The sequence below is a fragment of the Pelophylax lessonae genome, assembly GCF_965119305.1.
Source record: "Pelophylax lessonae genome assembly, chromosome: 1".
Taxonomy (NCBI): Eukaryota; Metazoa; Chordata; class Amphibia; order Anura; family Ranidae; genus Pelophylax; species Pelophylax lessonae.
In genome coordinates this window covers 102,851,617-102,869,957 of record NC_138768.1, presented here as the reverse complement: position 1 = coordinate 102,869,957, position 18,341 = coordinate 102,851,617, and the positions used below count along the sequence as shown (strand labels likewise).

At 48.9% G+C, this 18,341-nt stretch overlaps 1 protein-coding gene across 1 annotated transcript in view; it reads left to right on the top strand.

The window, feature by feature from the left end:
* SLC38A9 (solute carrier family 38 member 9) overlaps nucleotides 1-18,341 on the top strand; it is a 312,137-nt gene that overhangs the window by 276,413 nt on the left and 17,383 nt on the right. Inside the window, exons 9-10 of the mRNA XM_082255219.1 lie at nucleotides 1,803-1,910; nucleotides 17,519-17,625. Coding sequence (XP_082111345.1) covers nucleotides 1,803-1,910; nucleotides 17,519-17,625 — 215 coding nt within the window. The remainder of the gene's footprint in view (nucleotides 1-1,802; nucleotides 1,911-17,518; nucleotides 17,626-18,341) is intronic.

The window sequence follows — 18,341 nt, the reverse complement described above, 5'->3', positions numbered from 1 at the left end:
GATTGGACAAACTATTCTCTATGGAACGGCGGATGTCAGCGGACCGCCGGCATTCTATCCAATTCACTAAAAACAGACGGATTGGGTGCCGTTCCCCATCTGATTACTTCGGATCACAATTGGATGGAAATGGACAAGCAGTCCATTTCCATCCAACTGCCTCACAGAGAACAGCGAGCTGTGTCCGTGTGCGCTCTACATAGCAGGGATCAGCGGACAGATCCCCTACTGAGCAGGCGCACCCGCTTCTGCTCCATCTGAAAGGAGCCATACACTCTCCTTTCCCCCCCCATATTCTTCCTGATACTATAAGCTCAAATCTTACCACAGACTTGTCTACCTGTGACCCACTTGTTGAAATGAGACATTGCCCAAATCATCTGTTGGTAGCTAATATCTTCTATGCAACATTTTCCTTATACCACATTGTTCTTATCCATTTTAACTGATATTTAATTCACTGCTCACATGTAGACTGTCATACTGTGTACAATCTTGTTCTAATCAGTGACCTAAAAAAAAACCTAAGCCCCCTGTTCACATCAGGGCGATTTGACATGTCAAATTGTAGCCTATTGCCAGCAACAGCACCGTCTGAATCGGTGCGATGCCAACTTTGCGGCGCCACACCCATTTCCAACAGTAGTTACTGCACTACTTTTGGTGACTTTGGGGGCGATTTCAATGGACATCTGTGCATGTCCCCGCACGGATGTTTTTCAAATTGCCCCTGAACTGGTAATGAATTGCAGGTTTGAAATTGTGTGCATTCCGCTGAACACGCACAATTTCAAACCCGCCTCTAATGTGAACGAGGGCTAAACATGGTTGTTGTCAGGTTGAGTATTATTCTGATATATATTTTGGAGATTGGTGATATCCTCACTAATACATCTACCAGGGCCATATAAAAGCAAAATAATGGTGTTCCATGTTTCCTCTGTGAATTCTTCATTATTTACACTAAATAAATCAGAGAGGCCAGATAATCGTGGCAGAGGATTTGTGAGCGAAGAAGACACACTACTGCAGGGAAATCACACTGCTGAATTTTCTGAGACATAAAAAACTGGCCATACAGGTTTCAATTGGTTGTGTAATCTTAGCTAGATCTCTCAGCAATAATTTGAATATTTACCTAAGCAATCTATCCATCTGGTATCCAATCAGGCAGGCTCCATTGGTAAATGACTGTTGATCAAATTAAAATTAGACTGAACTAATTAATCCTCCAGTATATTTTAAGATGGTGGACATGGAGCTTCCCAATGCTGGCCATACACTATCCGAAAAATCATTCAAACTCGTTTTCAAATAACGAAGACTTGGCCGTGAGCGCAAACAATTTTTCCATTATGTAAGGACCAAATTTGGATCAATGAATTGTTCAGTGGACATGAATTAATCAGTTTTTCGTTCGCTTTGTCACTTATACCTAGTGCAAACCGTTTGGGCAAGAAACACAGTAACCTTTCAATTTATCGTTTGCCCTGTGGAATTTTCCAAACTGTTCCTTCAATTTTTCAGCTCTGAAAAGTGAAAACTGATTTTCTATTTCTGCCCATTAACTGGACGAAAAACGAATGAACGGAACAAATGACAGATTTTCAAACAATTTTTTGGCTAGTGTATGTCCAGCATTAGTATACATGCAGAGACACACTGCCAGGACATGAATCCAGAACCCCACTGCTGTACAGTTGTGACATTGACCATTATAACAGTGTGCTAGGAAGAAAATCAGGATGTTGTTTTATTGTGTGTTCAAATGAAATGTATAACCTGAATTATTTTTATTATAGGCACTGCATCTGTAATATACCTGGTATCACTAGTTACATATAAAGCTGCTCATATTGGATTCCACTTTCATTTTCAGTGGGATGAACTACAAAAATATTTTGTTCCTGGTAAGATTGTAAGATATATGTAATATGATTGAATACTTACAGTAGATATCAAAAGTCCTGTTAAAATGTCAGATTACTGTGATGTAAAAATAATTGGACAAAGATAAATCATTTCAGGACTTTTCCACCTTTAATGTGACCTGTAAACTGTACAACTCAATTGGAAAACAAACTGAAATCTTTTAGGGAGGGAAGTAAAAATGTAGCTGTGTTCAGAATTAAGCAATCACATTTAAACTCCTGTTAAATAGGAGTCAGTGCATCATTCAAAGTGCCACTAATTAACCCCAAATAAAGTTTAGCTATTCTAGTAGCTCTTTCCTGACATTTTCTTAGTCGCATCGTACTGCAAAAGCCATGGTCCGCAGAGATCTTCCAAAGCATCAGATCGATCTTATTGTTAAAAGGTATTAGTCAGGAGAAGGGTGCAAAAGAATTTCCAAGGCATTCGATATACTATGGAACACAGTCATCATCAAGTGGAGAAAATATGGCACAACAGTGCTATTACCAAGAACTGGACGTCATCCCCAAAATTGATGAAAAGACGATAAGAAAACTGGTCAGGGAGGCTGCCAAGGGGCCTACATCATCATTAACCACTTAAGCCCCGGAGGATTTGGCTGCTAAACGACCAGAGGGCATTTTGCGATTCGGCACTGCGTGACTTTAAGGACAATTGCGCGGTCGTGCGACGCTGTACCGAAACGAATTTGGCGTCCTTTTTTTCCCACAAACAGAGCTTTCTTTTGGTGGTATTTGATCACCTGTGCGATTTTTTGATCACGCGCTATAAACAAAAAAAGAGCGTAAATTTTGCAAAAATAGCAATATTTTTCCCTTTTTTTTATATGAAATTCCCCCAAAAAAAAATGTAAAAATCAAAATTTTTTAATATTTTCGGCCAATTTGTTTTATGCTACCTATGTTTGGTAAAAAAAATCGCAAAAAGCGTATTTTGATTGGTTTGCGCAAAAGTTATTGCGTTTACTAACAAAGGGAAAGATTTCTGTCATTTTTGTTGTTTTTTTTTTTAACGCGTAATGGCGGCGATCTGCGATTTTTTTTGCGGTACTGCGACATTGCGGCGGACAGATCGGACCCTTGACTGACATTTTTGACACTTTTGGGGTTACCAGTGACATTTCTACAGTAATCAGTGCTATATATATGCACTGTTACTGTAAAAATGCACTGGTAGTGAAGGGGTTAACTTTATTTGAGAGGGAGGGGCTGTGTGTGTCCCTAGGGGCGTGATTCTAACTGTGATTGGCTGTGGCTTCAACTGTATGCAGAGTGATCAATGGATCTACATAGTAGATCCATGTGATCATCTCTCATACAGAGAGGAGAATGACAGGCAGCTTGTTTACACAAGCTGCCTGACTATCTCCCTCTCCCCCGCCGATCGCAGAGTGGCCGGCGGCGATCGGGTCCGCCGGTCACACGCGCGGGGGGGTCCGTGACCACGCGGGAGCGGGAGCGCGCCTCCGGCGGCGCGCGCTCGCTCCCTAAACCCTCACAGGCGAGCGACGTAGACCTACGTCACTTTGCCTGTGAGGGGCTGACCGCCGCCGTAGATAGTCGTGCGGCGGTCGGCAAGTGGTTAAAGAAGCTGCAGGAATATCTGGCAAGTACTGGCTGTATGGTACATATGAAAACAATCTCCCCTATTCTTCATATGTCTGGGCTATGGGGTAGAGTGGCAAGATGAAAGCCTTTTCTTACGAAAAAAAGTAAATTTGCAAATACATTTTGCAAAAACACAATTGAAATCTCCCAAAAGCATGTGGGAAAATGTGTTATGGTCTAATAAAACCTAGGTTGAACTTTTTGGCAATAATTTTGGCAATAATTCTAAAAGATATGTTTGGCACAAAAAGAACACAGCACATTACCAAAAGAACATCATACCCACAGTAAAGTATGGTGGTGGCTGTATTTCTTCAGCTGGAACAGGGGCCTTAGTCAAGGCAGAGGGAATTATGAACAGTTCCAAATACCAGTCAATATTGGCACAAAACCTTCAGGCTTCTGATAGAAAGCTAAACAAGAAGAGGAACTTGATCTTTCAGCATGACAATGACCCAAAGCATACGTCCAAATCAACAAAAGAATGGCTTCACCAGAAGATGATTAAAGTTTTGGAATGGCCCAGAGCTGAATCTGATTAAATATCTGTGGGGTGATCTAAAAAGGCTGTGCACAGGAGATGTCCTTGCAATCTGACAGATTTGGAGTGTTTTTTGCAAAGAATGATGGGCAAATATTGCCAAATCAAGATGTGCCATGCTGATAGTAATTCATACCCAAAAGTTGCTTCAACAAAGTATTCGTTTAAGGGTGTGCACACCTTTGCAACCATATTATTTTCATTATTTTATTTTTACTTCCCTCCACCTAAAACATTTCAGTTTGTTCAATTGAGTTGAACAGTTTATAGGTCACATTAAAGGTGGAAAAAGTTCTGAAATAATTTTTCTTTGTCTCATTTTTTTTTACACCACAGCAACCTGACCTTTTTTATCTCAAATAAAATTTTATTTAATGAAGAATTGAAAATTTGTGCCAGCAGTACAGTCTCCAGCTCAGTCAAAATACAATACAACATACAGATTAAAAAGCATAAAAGTATTTGATCCATAGAAACATAATAAATTATAACCATTACCAGATACACGACTTGCATGAATATGCCCATAACCCCACACCCCATTACCCAAGGGTAACCTCTAAAACCAAATTGTAATTACCCTCTACCAATGACCAGCCGGTCCATAGTCAAGTCCACTGGTGCTAGACCACGTGTGTCTAACCAAGGTGCCCATTGTTTACTGAATTTATCATAGCAGCCTCTGTGCTGAAAATAGATTTCTCTTACGTCCTCCGACAGTCGCCACCATCTTCATATTCGTCACAATTGGGTATTAGACTTTGCTCCGAAGGAGTAGCTAGGCAACAGAATATGTTAACATTAAAGCTTTTAACATATCCCACCCACAGGGGGTGGTCCCCTCAGTCAATACCCTCCTACTTCCTGCATCCATATCTCAGTTTCAATGTCTAGCTTGTCAGGAGTAGCTGGATCTCTCTATGCTGGGGCATTTTGCCTCAGCCTTTCTCTTCTTTTTTGATTTTTTGTTTGAGTTTTTTCTCTCTCTTTACTTAGCTGTTCTTTTTTGTCAGCATTAGTTAGTTCTTCTGATGAAGAGGATTCGTGCGGGCTGGGTCTCGGGCTGATCCCCCTGGTCGCAGGTTGTGGGTCAGTGGCTTCCCAGCCTGCCATTGAGCGTTCAGCCAGGAAACGCTCCTGGCACAGTGAACGACTGCAGGGATGATTGGTGAGGTGGCTACCTCACTGGACGCTGTGCGGTTTCTTAACCCCGATTTTTTGCGTCCTGGATGCGACTCTCCCTGCCACATGTGCAGCGGCTTGTTTGCCTGTGCGGGTTCCCCACGCCATTAGGAGGTAAGTGTATCTATGTGGGGACCTGTCTGTTGGGGGGGTGTCAGTCTGGGACTGTGTAACCTGCCTCTGTTCACACTGTTTAGCTCCCTATCGCTCTGGCTGCACGCTGTGGGCTGCAAGGGGGGGCTGTGCGGCACTGTCTGTGTCAGACTGTGGGATGTGTGACAGGCTGTGTGCTGTGGGGCATGTTTTTGTCATGTTTGGGCACAATACAGCGATCGCTGCGGCAATCCGCCATGTTTTTTTACATGTGTAGTGTTATACTGCGGTTCTCACAGTAGTGGGGGAGCAGCGGTTTCGGCGCCAAACGGCGCCATTTTGACTGCGATCGCTCCGGCCGCACGTTTTCACTGCGGGCGGCCATTTTCTTGTAGCCTTCCATAGGCTTTAATAGAGCGCCCTGATTTCATCACTTCCTCTTTCCTGGGTGCACCGATCGAGGCGGCAGCAGCAGCAGTGGTCTCTTCAGGTTTTATCCTCTATTCTTCCTATCTCCATTGCCTGTGTTCGGTTTTTTATCCCTGTGGGGGTCTCATTGTGCTTGTGTGTGTGTGCGGTGGGCTGCGCTCACCGCGCTTGTTAAAGGGGCAGTTAACCCTTTATTCTCCGGCATATTTTTTTGGGGCAATGGATTCTCAGAAGGGCAAATTTTCTGCCACCTTGGTGGGAAGCCAGGGGACTGCGGTTTCCCCCCCAGGGGGGGATTTAGCTGAAGTGGTGGCTAACCTTGCTGCTCAGGTGCAGATGCTGGTGGCTGCTCAATCCACTAAAAGACCCAGAGTTTCTGTTTCCTCTGATTCTGAGGGTGAGGGTGATGGGGCTGCTATGGCTGGGGTCTCCTTGTCGGGGTCCCGTTCCTCCCTGGATCTTGTGGGGTCCGAGGTGGAGGCTGAGGTTGAAGGGGTTGATAATTCTCCCCCTGGCTCGCCTGAAGAGCTTGCAATCATGGATGAATTGGTTGCTTCTATAAAACAAACGCTGTGTTTGCAGGATGAACTGTGTCCTCCTGCTGCCCTGGCGGCTTATGGGACGCAGAAAAGACGCAAGACATCGCAGGTCTTTCCCTGCACTGATGATTTTCAGCGCACTGTTAAGGAACAATGGCGCAATTTACGCAAACCTTTTGCTGTGCCAAGTAGGTTCAGGCTGCGTTATCCTTTCACGCCTGCCACTGATGAACGCTGGTGTGGGCCACCCCCAGTGGATCACGCGATTGCGGTTTTGAATAAATCCACTGCGATTCCCGCAGAGGATACTCCGGTGTTCCGAGATGCCACGGATAGGAGAATGGAGTCTCTTGCCCGTCATACTTATTCTGTTACAGGTTCGATGCTAAAAGCTCTGTTTGCCTCTCTTATGGCAGCCCAGGCTGTCGCAAGTTGGACGCAGGTGCTTAGGCGCGTCTTAGTGGCTGATTCGGCCTCACCGGCGACATTGGATATGGTGGATCAAATCCATCAGGGTGTCATGTATCTGTGTGATGCGGACTTGGATTTAGTGCCATTGGCTGCACGTGTACAAAGCGTGGCGGTGTTGTCTCGCCGCCTGGTTTGGTTAAAGTGTTGGTCTGTGGACCAGTCTTCGCGCAAGACCTTAGCCAATCTGCCTTATGATGGATCTCGCCTTTTTGGAGGAATCCTTGAATACGTTGATAAAGGGGATCACGGGCAAGAGCACTCTCTTGCCCCACTTCCCCAAGGCTAAGGGGGCTCCTGGTAAGAAGCATACTAATTTTCGGCCTTCTCAGGGGTCCTTTCGTGCCTTTCGGTCGCACTACAAGGGCAAACCGTTAGAGGGCCAAGGCTCCCAAAAGAAGCCGTGGTCTGGCAAACAAAAGTCCGGTCAGTCCGGACCCGCTGCCCATAACAATGCGGCCTGAAGGGGCGCCCTCACCCAGTTCTGGGGTGGGGGGACGCTTGCTCGGTTTTCTTCAACCCTGGCTGGCCCGCGTGCGGGACCGGTGGGTTCAGGAAATCGTTCGATCTGGCTACAAGATCGAGTTTCTCTCTCGGCCGGAGAGCAGATTCTTTCCCTCGAATCTTCAACTGTCTCCGGAGCGTTTGCGGGATCTGCACCTAGCGGTGCGGGACCTGAGGGCTCAGGGAGTGGTGGTTCCGGTGCCTCATCGGGACAGATTTCGGGGGTTTTATTCGAATCTGTTCACCGTGCCCAGGAAGGAGGGCAAGGTTCGTCCAATTCTGGACTTGAAGGCTCTGAACCGCTTTGTTGCGGGTTCGCAAGTTCCGCATGGAATCCCTGCGGTCGGTGGTGGCTGCCCTGGTTACGGGGTAATTCATGGCCTCCATCGATTTGAAGGATGCGTACCTTCACATCCCGATTTTCGAGGGTCACCAGAGGTACCTTCGATTCGCCATTGCGGAGGATCATTACCAATTCATGGCGTTACCTTTTGGTCTTGCCTCGGCTCCACGGGTTTTCACCAAGGTGCTTGCACCGGTTCTGGCTTTGTTGAGAGCCCAGGGCATCTCTGTCCTGGGGTATCTGGACGACATTCTGGTTCGGTCTGCGTCCAGCCAGGGTCTGGAAAAGGACCTGTCCGTCACGATGCAAACTCTGCAGGAGTTTGGTTGGACGATAAATTTTCCAAAGTCGACGCTGAGTCCGTCGGTTCGTCTTCCCTACCTGGGGATGATCCTGGACTCGGTCCAGGCGAAGGTCTTCCTACCGGAAGACAAACTCAGGACTCTTCAAGAGGAAGTCGGGTCCCTCAGGGACGTTCCGCACTCGTCTCTGCGGACGTGCATGAGATGTCTGGATTGATGGTCTCGGCCTTCGAGGCGATTCCCTTCGCCCAGTTTCACACGCGGGGTCTCCAAGCGGAGATCCTGTCCGGGTGGGACGGGCGACCTCAATCTCTGGATCTTCAGATTTCGTTGAGCCATCGCACCAGAAGGGATCTTCTGTGGTGGCTCCAGTCCCCGATGGTATCGGGGGGCAAGTCTTTTCGTCCTATCTCATGGACAGTGATCACCACGGATGCCAGCCTGTCGGGCTGGGGTGGTGTTCTGGGCGTTCTGTCCGCCCAGGGAACTTGGTCGGAGGGGGAGTCCTCCCTTCCGATCAACATTCTGGAATTGCGTGCGATAAATCTCTGCCTTCGTCGCTGGACGGACCGGCTGCAGGGCTATCCGGTTCGGGTGCAGACGGACAATGCCACGGCGGTGGCCTACATCAACCACCAAGGGGGCACCAGGAGTGCCCGAGCGGCTCGGGAAGTGGCCGACATTCTGTCTTGGGCCGAGACTCATGTCCCGGCGACAACGGCAGTTCACATTCCGGGGGTGGAGAACTGGCAGGCGGACTATCTGAGTCGCCAGACCCTGGATCAGGGGGAATGGCCTCTCCACCCAGCTGTCTTCCAGATGTTGTGCGCGAAGTGGGGTCTTCCAGATGTGGACCTGTTCGCGTCTCGTCTGAACAACAAGGTGAGAAGGTTCGTGGCAAGGAGGCGCGACCCTCGGGCAGACGCATCAGACGCGTTGGTGGTCCCGTGGCATCAGTACAGACTGATGTATGCGTTTCCACCGATTCAGTTGCTGTCCAGGTTCCTTCGCAGGTTGCACTCGGAACGCGGCACGGTGATTCTTGTGGCACCGGACTGGCCTCGCCGGTCCTGGTACGCAGACCTCGTGAATCTGGCGATCGACGCCCCATGGCGTCTACCTCTTCGAGACGATCTCCTGTCTCAAGGGCCGATATTCCATCCTGCTTTACAGTCGCTTGCTTTGACGGCCTGGCTGTTGAGACCGAGGTCCTGAAGGATAGGGGTCTCTCCCCTGCGGTCATTCACACTTTGATCAACGCGAGGAAATCTTCCTCAGGGAAGGTCTATTACTGTACTTGGAAGGCCTATTTTGCCTGGTGTGAGTCCAGGGGGTTTTCGCCTCGCACATACTCGGTTTCTCGAGTGTTGTCCTTCCTTCAAACGGGTGTCGACCAGCGTTTGGCGCTGGCTACGATCAAAGGTCAGGTGTCTGCGCTGGCCATTCTTTTTCAACGTCCCGTGGCTTCTAACTCCTTGGTTGGCACTTTTGTTCAAGGGGTGCGGCATCTGGTCCCTCCTAGGAGGGAACCTCTGCCTCCTTGGGACTTGAATCTCGTTCTATCTGTGTTACAACGTGCTCCTTTTGAACAGATCAGGGAGATCTCGTTGGCTATGTTGTCCAAAAAGGTCGCCTTTTTGGTGGCGATCACTTCGGCTCGCAGAGTGTCGGAGCTGGCGCTTTGTCCTGCAAGTCTCCGTATCTGGTCATTCACTTGGATAAGGTGGTCTTGCGACCTAATCCTTCTTTTCTTCCGAAGCGAATTTCGGAATTTCATCTCAATGAGGATATTGTCTTGCCTTCGCTTTGCGCGAAGCCTAAACATCCGAAGGAGGGGAGGTTGCACTCTTTGGATGTTGTTCGGGCGATAAGGGTTTACCTTAAATCGAATGAGTCTTTTCGCAAGACGGATTCTTTGTTTGTTCTTCCGGAAGGTCCTCGGAAGGGCATGGCGGCGTCGGCTTCTACCATCGCCGAATGGATCAGACAGACCATTGAACAGGCATATGCTTTGCAGGGAAAAGTTCCCCCTATGCCTGTGAAGGCGCACTCTACTAGATCTTTGAGTACGTCTTGGGCCTGTCGTCATGGGGCTTCTGTAGCCCAGGTGTGTAAGGCGGCGACCTGGTCGACCGTACACACTTTCACAAAATTCTACAGAGTGGATGTTCAGGCATCGGCAGATGCTTCCTTTGACCGCAAGGTTCTTAGTGCGGCAGTTCCTTAGGGTCCCTTGTTTTGGACCCCTGGCTGTTTGGGATATGTTTTTTATCCCTGGGTTATTTGCTTTTCCTGGGTTGTTGCTCCTGTTGAGCAAGTTTTTTTCATGTTGCCCAGCTGGTTTCCTTCCTTTGGTAAGGTGCCTTTCTTTGATGTGGAGACTGCGTTGCCTTACGGCGCGGCTGCGTTTCCCACCCCTCATGTTTGCACTGCTTTGGGACGTCCCCATTGTGACGAATATGAAGATGGCGGCGACTGTCGGAGGACGTAAGAGAAAACTGAATTTTTGGAAAATCTTACCTGTAAAATTCCTTTCTCTGAGTCCTCCGACAGTCGCCGCCCCCGCCCCTCTTTTGGGGTTTGGTTGTATACTCTACTGCTATTCCACTGAAACTGAGATATGGATGCAGGAAGTAGGAGGGTATTGACTGAGGGGACCACCCCCTGTGGGTGGGATATGTTAAAATCTTTAATGTTAACATATTCTGTTGCCTAGCTACTCCTTCGGAGCAAAGTCTAATACCCCATTGTGACGAATATGAAGATGGCGGCGACTGTCGGAGGACTCAGAGAAAGGAATTTTACAGGTAAGATTTTACAAAAATTCCGTTTTCTCTTACGTCCTCTGACAGTCGCCGCCCACTCATACAGTCTTCATTTATGGATATTGACCTCTTATCCACAGGAGTAAGCTAGGCAGAAGATTTTGTTAAAAACACAAAACTTTGCATAGACACACCTACAGGGAGCTGTCCCTCTGGTCCAATACCCCCGGCTAGACTCATTCCCAATTCAGTTTGTCTTTTGCCTAGATAGGAGTAGGCAGGCTTCCCTGTGCTGGGGCTACAGTCTCAGCCTTTTCTCTATTTTATTACATTTTATTTTCTGCTAAGTGTTTTTTCTTTGCACTAATAGCTTTTTATTTGTTCCTGCGCTTAGTCAGACTTCGGAAGACTACAGCGTTGCGGAGCTGGGAATCGGACTGGTTGTCCTGGTGTCCCAGGACAGAGAACCATATGGAATCCCAGCCTGCCATCGAGCGTTTAGCAGGCTATGCGTACGCCCAGGCCTCGCAAACAACCTGTCCCTGTCCTCAGGGACAAAGCCCGCAAAGTGGCCACTTCGCTAGGATGTCTCTACTGCGGTACGCCGCTAGTAGCTAGCGTCCTATTCGGCTGACGGTACCCCCACCCGGGATGGGAGGCTTCCAGTCTCACGGCAGCACCCACACTATCGCTGGTCGGTGAGTAACCCCCTATTTGTGGGGCCTCTGTGTTGGGAATGGCAGTCTGTCTTTGATGTCTGTGTTATTCCCCTCCTGTCAGTCGGTGTGCTTCCCGGTCTCTCCCTGTCCCTGAGGGCACTATGGCGGTTATGCCACGCTGTGGGGGGGTCGCGGGGGGTCCCTCTCCCCGATGTGTGCTTTTTGTGTACAATTTGGGGTACCAGACATGTGCGTGCGGCCCGCTGCGACAATTCGCGGACCGCCATTTTTGGTGTGGGCATGCATTTCAGCTTCATATACGGGCTTCTGCACTCCTCCCTGCAGCAAATTTGCGCCTTTCGGTGCCACCTTGGATGTGGCACAGTCCTCTTCACAGTGTGTTCGGCGGCCATTTTCCTGTAGCCTCCTCATTATTTTACATGGGCAGCCATTTTCCCTTGGTCTGTGTCTTCTAGCTGATGACATCACTTCCTTTCCTCAGACTGCAGATCGTTCCAGCTAGCGTAGAGTCTGTATGTATGCACTTCTGGGGGTCTTTTCACTTCTCCTGGGTCGTTTTTCATGCTTGCAGTCACTTTCCTGCGGTTTGCCTGTAGCACTATTTCTTTCTATTGCGGAACCTCGCGGTGCGGTCCGCAGCGGTTGCGTCTTAAAGGGCCAGCGCCTTCAAAACCTTCATCCATTTTGATATCGATTTCCAGGACAGCAAATTCCCCCCAGCTCTGGTGGAGGATTCAGGTACGCCTGGGTCCTCTGAGCAGAGCTCTCCTAGCGCTGCACTTGCGACTTTAGCATCAAAGGTGGATCTGCTGATGTCTGAGCGGTCTTTTAGAAAAAGGTCCAGCCTTCGCTTCTTCTGATTCAGATTCTGATATGGTTGTCACAGACAGGTACCCCCCTGAGGGGTCTCAGTCCTCTCAGTCGGAGGTGGAAGGGGAAGTGGAGGAGGGGGAAGTTTTCCCCCGTCAGGGCTGCCAGAGATCGCGCTGCTATGGCTGCGCTCATTAGTTCTGTCAAAGTAACGCTGCATTTGGAGGTTGAGCCCCACCAGCAGGGTACGCGGTCATCCTTTGGGATCCGCAGAACCCAGAGATCGGTTCAGGTTTTTTCCTGTCACGCCGACTTTCATGCAATGGTGAATGAACAATGAAGCGCAACTTTGTGGTACCTGGGCGGTTGAGTACCATTATCCCTTCGCATCTCCAATGGATTCGCACTGGATTGTGGCCCCTAAGGTGGACCACACGGTATCCAGATTACACAAGACCACTCTGATGCCCATGGAGTCTTATCCGGTGCTTAGAGACCCGGCGGATGGGCGGGTGGAATCTCTTGCCCGCCACTCCAATGTGGTGGCAGGTTCCTTGCTGAAGCCCGTGTTCGCCTCAGTAATGGTCTCTCAGGCTGTGGTGGAGTGGACTGAGGTGCTCTGACGCACCCTTGTGGCTGATTCCGCCCCTCCTGCTACTTTGGAGACGGTGGACCGAATTGTTCAGGCGGTTTTATACCTGTGTGATGCGGCCTTGCATGAGGCCCCTTTAGCCTTAAGCTTCTCTGCTATTGCAGTGATAATCCGTCGCCTTGTGTGGCTGTCGAGCTGGTCGGCGACCAGACTTCCAGGAAGACGGTGTTTGACATCCCTTATGCAGGGAATCGCCTTTTTGGGGACTCCCTGGATGGGTTGGTGAAGGGGGTCACTGGGGGTAAAAGCACTCTGCTGCCCCATGTGTCCAAGGGTAAGTTTCTTCCGCGGTAAGCGGGGCCCTTCCTTTAATCCTAACCAGGAGTCCTTTCGTGCCTTTAAGATACATCACAAGGGCGAATCCTTCAAGGCCTCTGGTGGGCAGAAGGAGCCTTGGGCGGACAAGTCTGTAGCCGCCCACTCTGGCACGGCGGCCCCATCCGCCATTTAGGACAGATGGGTTCAGGAACTCATTCGGTCGGGGTGCAATATCGAAATTCGATCGTGCCCAGTAGACAGATTCTTTCCCTCAAATCTTCATTGACTCCATATCGTTTTCACGGTCTTCAACGGGCGGTTCAGGATGTCCTCGCCCGGGGGGTGATCGTCCCGGTGTCACATCGGGACAGGTTTTCGGGGGTTTTTACTAGAATCTTTTCACGGTGCCCTGAAAGGAGGGCAATGTGCGTCCGATTCTGGACCTGAAGTTTCTAAGCCTCTTTGTGCGCGTTAAAAAATTCCGTATGGAATCCCTCTGATCGGTGGTGGCCTCTCTGAGCCCGGAGATTCCTGGCTTTAATCGACCTCAAGGATGCGTTTCTACACATCCTTATATTCGAGGGTCATCAGAGGTACCTCCGATTCGCAATCGCGGAGGAGCGCTATCAGTTTGTGGCGTTACCTTTCGGTCTCGCTTCGGCTCCAAGGGTGTTTACCAAGGCTTTGGCTCCTGTTCTGGCCCTGTTGCGGGCGCAGGGGATCGCAATCCTTGGATATCTGGACGATCTCTGGTTAAGGTCGAGTTCCAGTTTAACTCTGTTGCGCGATCAGTCAACCACGGTTCAGACGCTCCAGGAGTTCAGGTTGGCCATCAACCTTCAGAAGTCGATTTGCTCCCTTCTGTTCGTCTCCCTTATCTGGGAATGGTCCTGGACTCCGCCCATGCAGGAGTTTTTCCTGCCGGAGGACATGCTCCAGACTCTGCTGACCGAGGTCGGGTCCCTCAGGGACAACGAATCCTCATCACTCAGGACCTGCATGCGGTCCCTAGGCTTGATGGTATCCGCCTTCGAGGCGATGCCGTTTGCACGGTTCCACACGCAATCTCTGCAAGTGGAGATCCTAGCCAGGTGGGACAGGCATCCTCAGTGCTTGGACAGGAGGATATCTTTGAGTCACTGGGTCAGACCGGACCTTCTGTGGTGGCTCCAGTCTCCGACTCTGCAGGAGGGGAATCCTTCCGGCCGTTGTTATTGAAGGTGCTCACCATGGACGCCAGCCTGTCGGGCTGGAGTGGCGTTCTGGGTAAAATTGTCTGCCCAGGGCACTTGGTTGGAGGAGGAATCCTCCCTACCGATACATGCCTTGGAACAGAGAACGATCAGACTCTGTTTGCTCCGTTGGTGGGATCGTCTTCAGGGCCACCCTGTGCAGGTGCAGGCGGACAACATCACTGCGGTGGCGTACATCACTCCCCAAGGGGCACCAGGAGTGCCCGGGCGGCCGAGGAAGTGGCCGAGATTTGGCCTTGGGCCAAGATGCGGGTCTTGGCGCTTTCGGCAGTTCACATTCTGGGTATGGAACACTGGCAGGCCGACTATCAGAGTCGCCAGACCCCAGACCAGGGGGAATGCTCCCTACACCCGGTGGTGTTTCAGATGTTGTGTGCGCGATGGCGCGCCTCCTCTAAACAACAAGGTGGGAAGGCTCGTGGCAAGTACACGCGATCCTCTGGCAGCCGCTTCGGACGCGCTGGTGGTGTCTTGTAATCAGTATCGCCTGATTTATGCCTTCCCCACGATCCAGTTGTTGTCACGGTTCCTTCGCAGGTTGGTCTCGGAACCGAGATTGGTGGTCCTGGGGGCCCGGACTGGCCACGCCGGTCTTGATACGCGGACATCATGCAAATGGTCGTCGAGCCTCCCTGGCGGCTCCCCTTACGAGACGATCTGTTGTCTCGGTCTGTTCTTCCATCCTGCTTTACAGTCGCTGGCCTTGACGGCGTGACTGTTAAAAGCCAGATCTTGAGAGATCGGGGTCTCTCGGAGGTCACTCCTACCTTGCTTAGAGCTAGGGATGCCTCGTCCAGTAAGTTTTCTTATTGTACTTGGAAGGCTTGCTTCGCCTGGTGTGAATCGCAGGGTTTCCTTCCTCGCTACTTTTCGGTGGCAAGGGTGTTAGCCTTCCTGCAATCCGGTGTGGACCTACGTCTTGCGCTGTTGAGGGTCAGTTATCTGCGCTGGCCATTCTTTCCAGCGCCCTTTGGCGTCAAATTCCTTGATCCGCACCTTTATTCAAGGGGTGCGTCATTTGGCCCCTTCGGTGGGCGCCCTTAACCCCTTGGGACTTGACTTTGGTTCTGTCGTTTTGCAACGTCCTCCCTTTGAGAACATCCGGGAGATACCTCTGCTTGCACTGTCACGGAAAGTTGCCTTTCTGGTGGCGATCACATCTGCTTGCAGTGTGTCGGAGTTGGTGGTCTTATCTTGCCGCTCCCCTTACCTGGTGGTTCATAGGGATTAGGTGGTCTTGCGACCTCATCAGTCCTTCCTTCCGAAGGTGGTGTCTGATGTTCATCTCCATGAGGACATTGTTTTGCTTTCGCTGTGTGCGAATCTTACGCATCCTACGGAGTTTTGCCTTGCATTCCTTGGATGTTGTCAAGGCGATCAGGGTTACCTGTCGTCTACTGAATCCTTCAGAAGGTCGGATTCTCTTTTTTTGTCCTTCCTGAGGGCTTCGGAAGGGTATGGCTGCGTCTGCGGCAACCGTTCCTGTCTGGTTCAGACGGACGATTGTACAGGATATTCGCCTAGGGATCGGGTTCTGCCCTTCCCTGTCACGGCGTACTCTTCTGCGCGAAGGGTGCGTTTTGGGCCTTTCGCCATCAGGCGTTGGTGTCCCGGATGTGCAATGCGGCGACCTGGTCGTCCCTGCACACCTTTACAGAGTTTACTAACTTGATGTTTTCGGCATCGGCAGATGCCTCCTTTGGCCACAAAGTTCTGAGTGCAGCAGTACTTTGGGGGAGACATGGTGTTTTTAGCCTGTCCCCTCCTGTGGGGGGTTTTTTCCCCCTTGGTTATTTTACCTTCCTGGGTTTGTTCGCTCCTGTTGAGCTTTCCTGTTACCCAGTGGGTTACCTTTCTGGTTCAGATAAGGTTCTTTTATCTGACCTTGGGTGCTTTGTTACCTTGAGACGGTTGCGTTTCCCACCCCTCATGTCTACACTGCTTTGGGACATCCCATAAGTGAAGACTGTATGAGTGGGCGGCGACTGTCAGAGGACATAAGAGAAAACTGAATTTTTGAAAAATCTTACCGTAAAATTCCTTTCTCTGAGTCCTCTGACAGTTGCCACCCCCACCCCTCTTTTGGGGTTCATGGACTATATACTGCTTGCTACCAAACTGAATTGGGAATGAGGCTAGCCGGGGGTATTGGACCAGAGGGACAGCCCCTTGTAGGTGTGTCTATGCAAAGTTTTGTGTTTTTAACAAAATCTTCTGCCTAGCTTACTCCTGTGGATAAGAGGTCAATACCCATAAGTGAAGACTGTATGAGTGGGCGGCAACTGTCAGAGGACGAATTTTACGGTATGATTTTACAAAAATTCAGTTTTTTCTAATTAATTGAATACATGAGATAAACACTTCGCCAAAGCCAAATTTACGCATTACGGACCACAAGTACTTCCATTCAATGCTGTTAAAGGGCTTATGAGCATCAAGCGACAGCAACGCTCTGTCACCCACATTATCCCCTGGAGATTGTAAGTTTAGGAATAGAAACATCATTAAACACCTGTAGCAATTTAGGTAAGATCTCATTCCAAAAGGTCTTGTACATCTCTTTTGGCAACCCATCCTCTCCAGGGGCCTTCGAGTTAGGGAACAGATTAGTCACTCCCCTCAACTCCCCCAACATCAGTGGTGCATCTAACATGTCTCGGTCCACCGAAGAAAGCAATGGCAAAGGGACAGCATCCACATATAGTACCAGTTGGTCCTCTGAGTGGAATTGTTTAGAGAGGTAAAGGGTGGAATATTAATTGACCAGTTCAGTCATGATCAGCTCTTGAGTGGTAACTGTCTTGCCATCACAATCTCTCAAAGCACTAATACCCGTGGAGGAAACCTGACATTTTAACAGGGGCATGTAGACTTTTTATATCCATTGGCTTCAGTAGGAACCACTGTGTGCTTGTCCCCACCCCTACTTCGGAGGCCACTTATAGCTCCTAACCTTTAAAAACCTCCCATTTATATGAGTGTTCGATTCATTATTTTATTTTACCAACATTTTTTGTTTTTTTTTACTACCATATCTCTGGAGTCATGTCATATTACCAGTTAAAGGGAATTAGTGCATAAACTAGTTATTTAATTATTCCTATTCATGTAAATAGTCTTAAATTCTAACTATTGTATTTTATTCCTTGTTCTTTAGAATTTAGGTTGTCGTTTCCTCAATTAACTGGAATCCTTACACTTGCTTTCTTCATTCACAACTGTGTCATCACGCTGCTTAAGAACAACAAAAACCCTGAAAATAATGTAAGTTTTCTAACCTAAAAAATGTAAAAACAAGATGGTAATCACCAGAAACCAGTTACCAGAGCATTAATCTAGACTAGACTTGAGTATGATTCCGAATATTCACATAAACGACTACAAGGCTTCTCACTGAGGAGTTTTTCATGTGCTTTTGCGTTAGAAAAAAAAAAAAAGGGCCTGAAAAGTTCAAGAAAAATGCTTCCCTTTTAAAAGCAATGAATTTGTTCATGCTGGGGCAGTGCACTCTTGTTGCAGTGAAAAAAAATCCTGCTTTCAGGATTTTGTTAGGTTTGGGGAGTTGGAAAAAAAAAAACACACCGTCACATTGAAGGCAATGGAAAATGTGGCAAAAAGGCAATAAAAAATGCACATGAGTTTTTGCCGTGTTTTTTTGCAGCAAATCAGTGTGAAAGCAGTCTTAGTGTACAATTTTATGAAAGATTTATATTTGCTAGACTTAACTTCACTTGCCCTATCTATCAACGTCTTGTGAGGGGCAGCTTTAGATTTTCCCCACCTCCCAAACTCCCAGCTTCTGAATTTATGATGTCAGATTTCAGGTGACCTCTGTCCCTCAAAATTAAAAGTTTGACTCTAAAGGCAAGAAGAAATCTGTCATATGGCAGAGTTATAATATTTGAAGACTGATTATTACAATTACGTCCAATCATGACTAGTGAAGCAAGTGATGTCACACCTCCTTGACAGTAAATCAA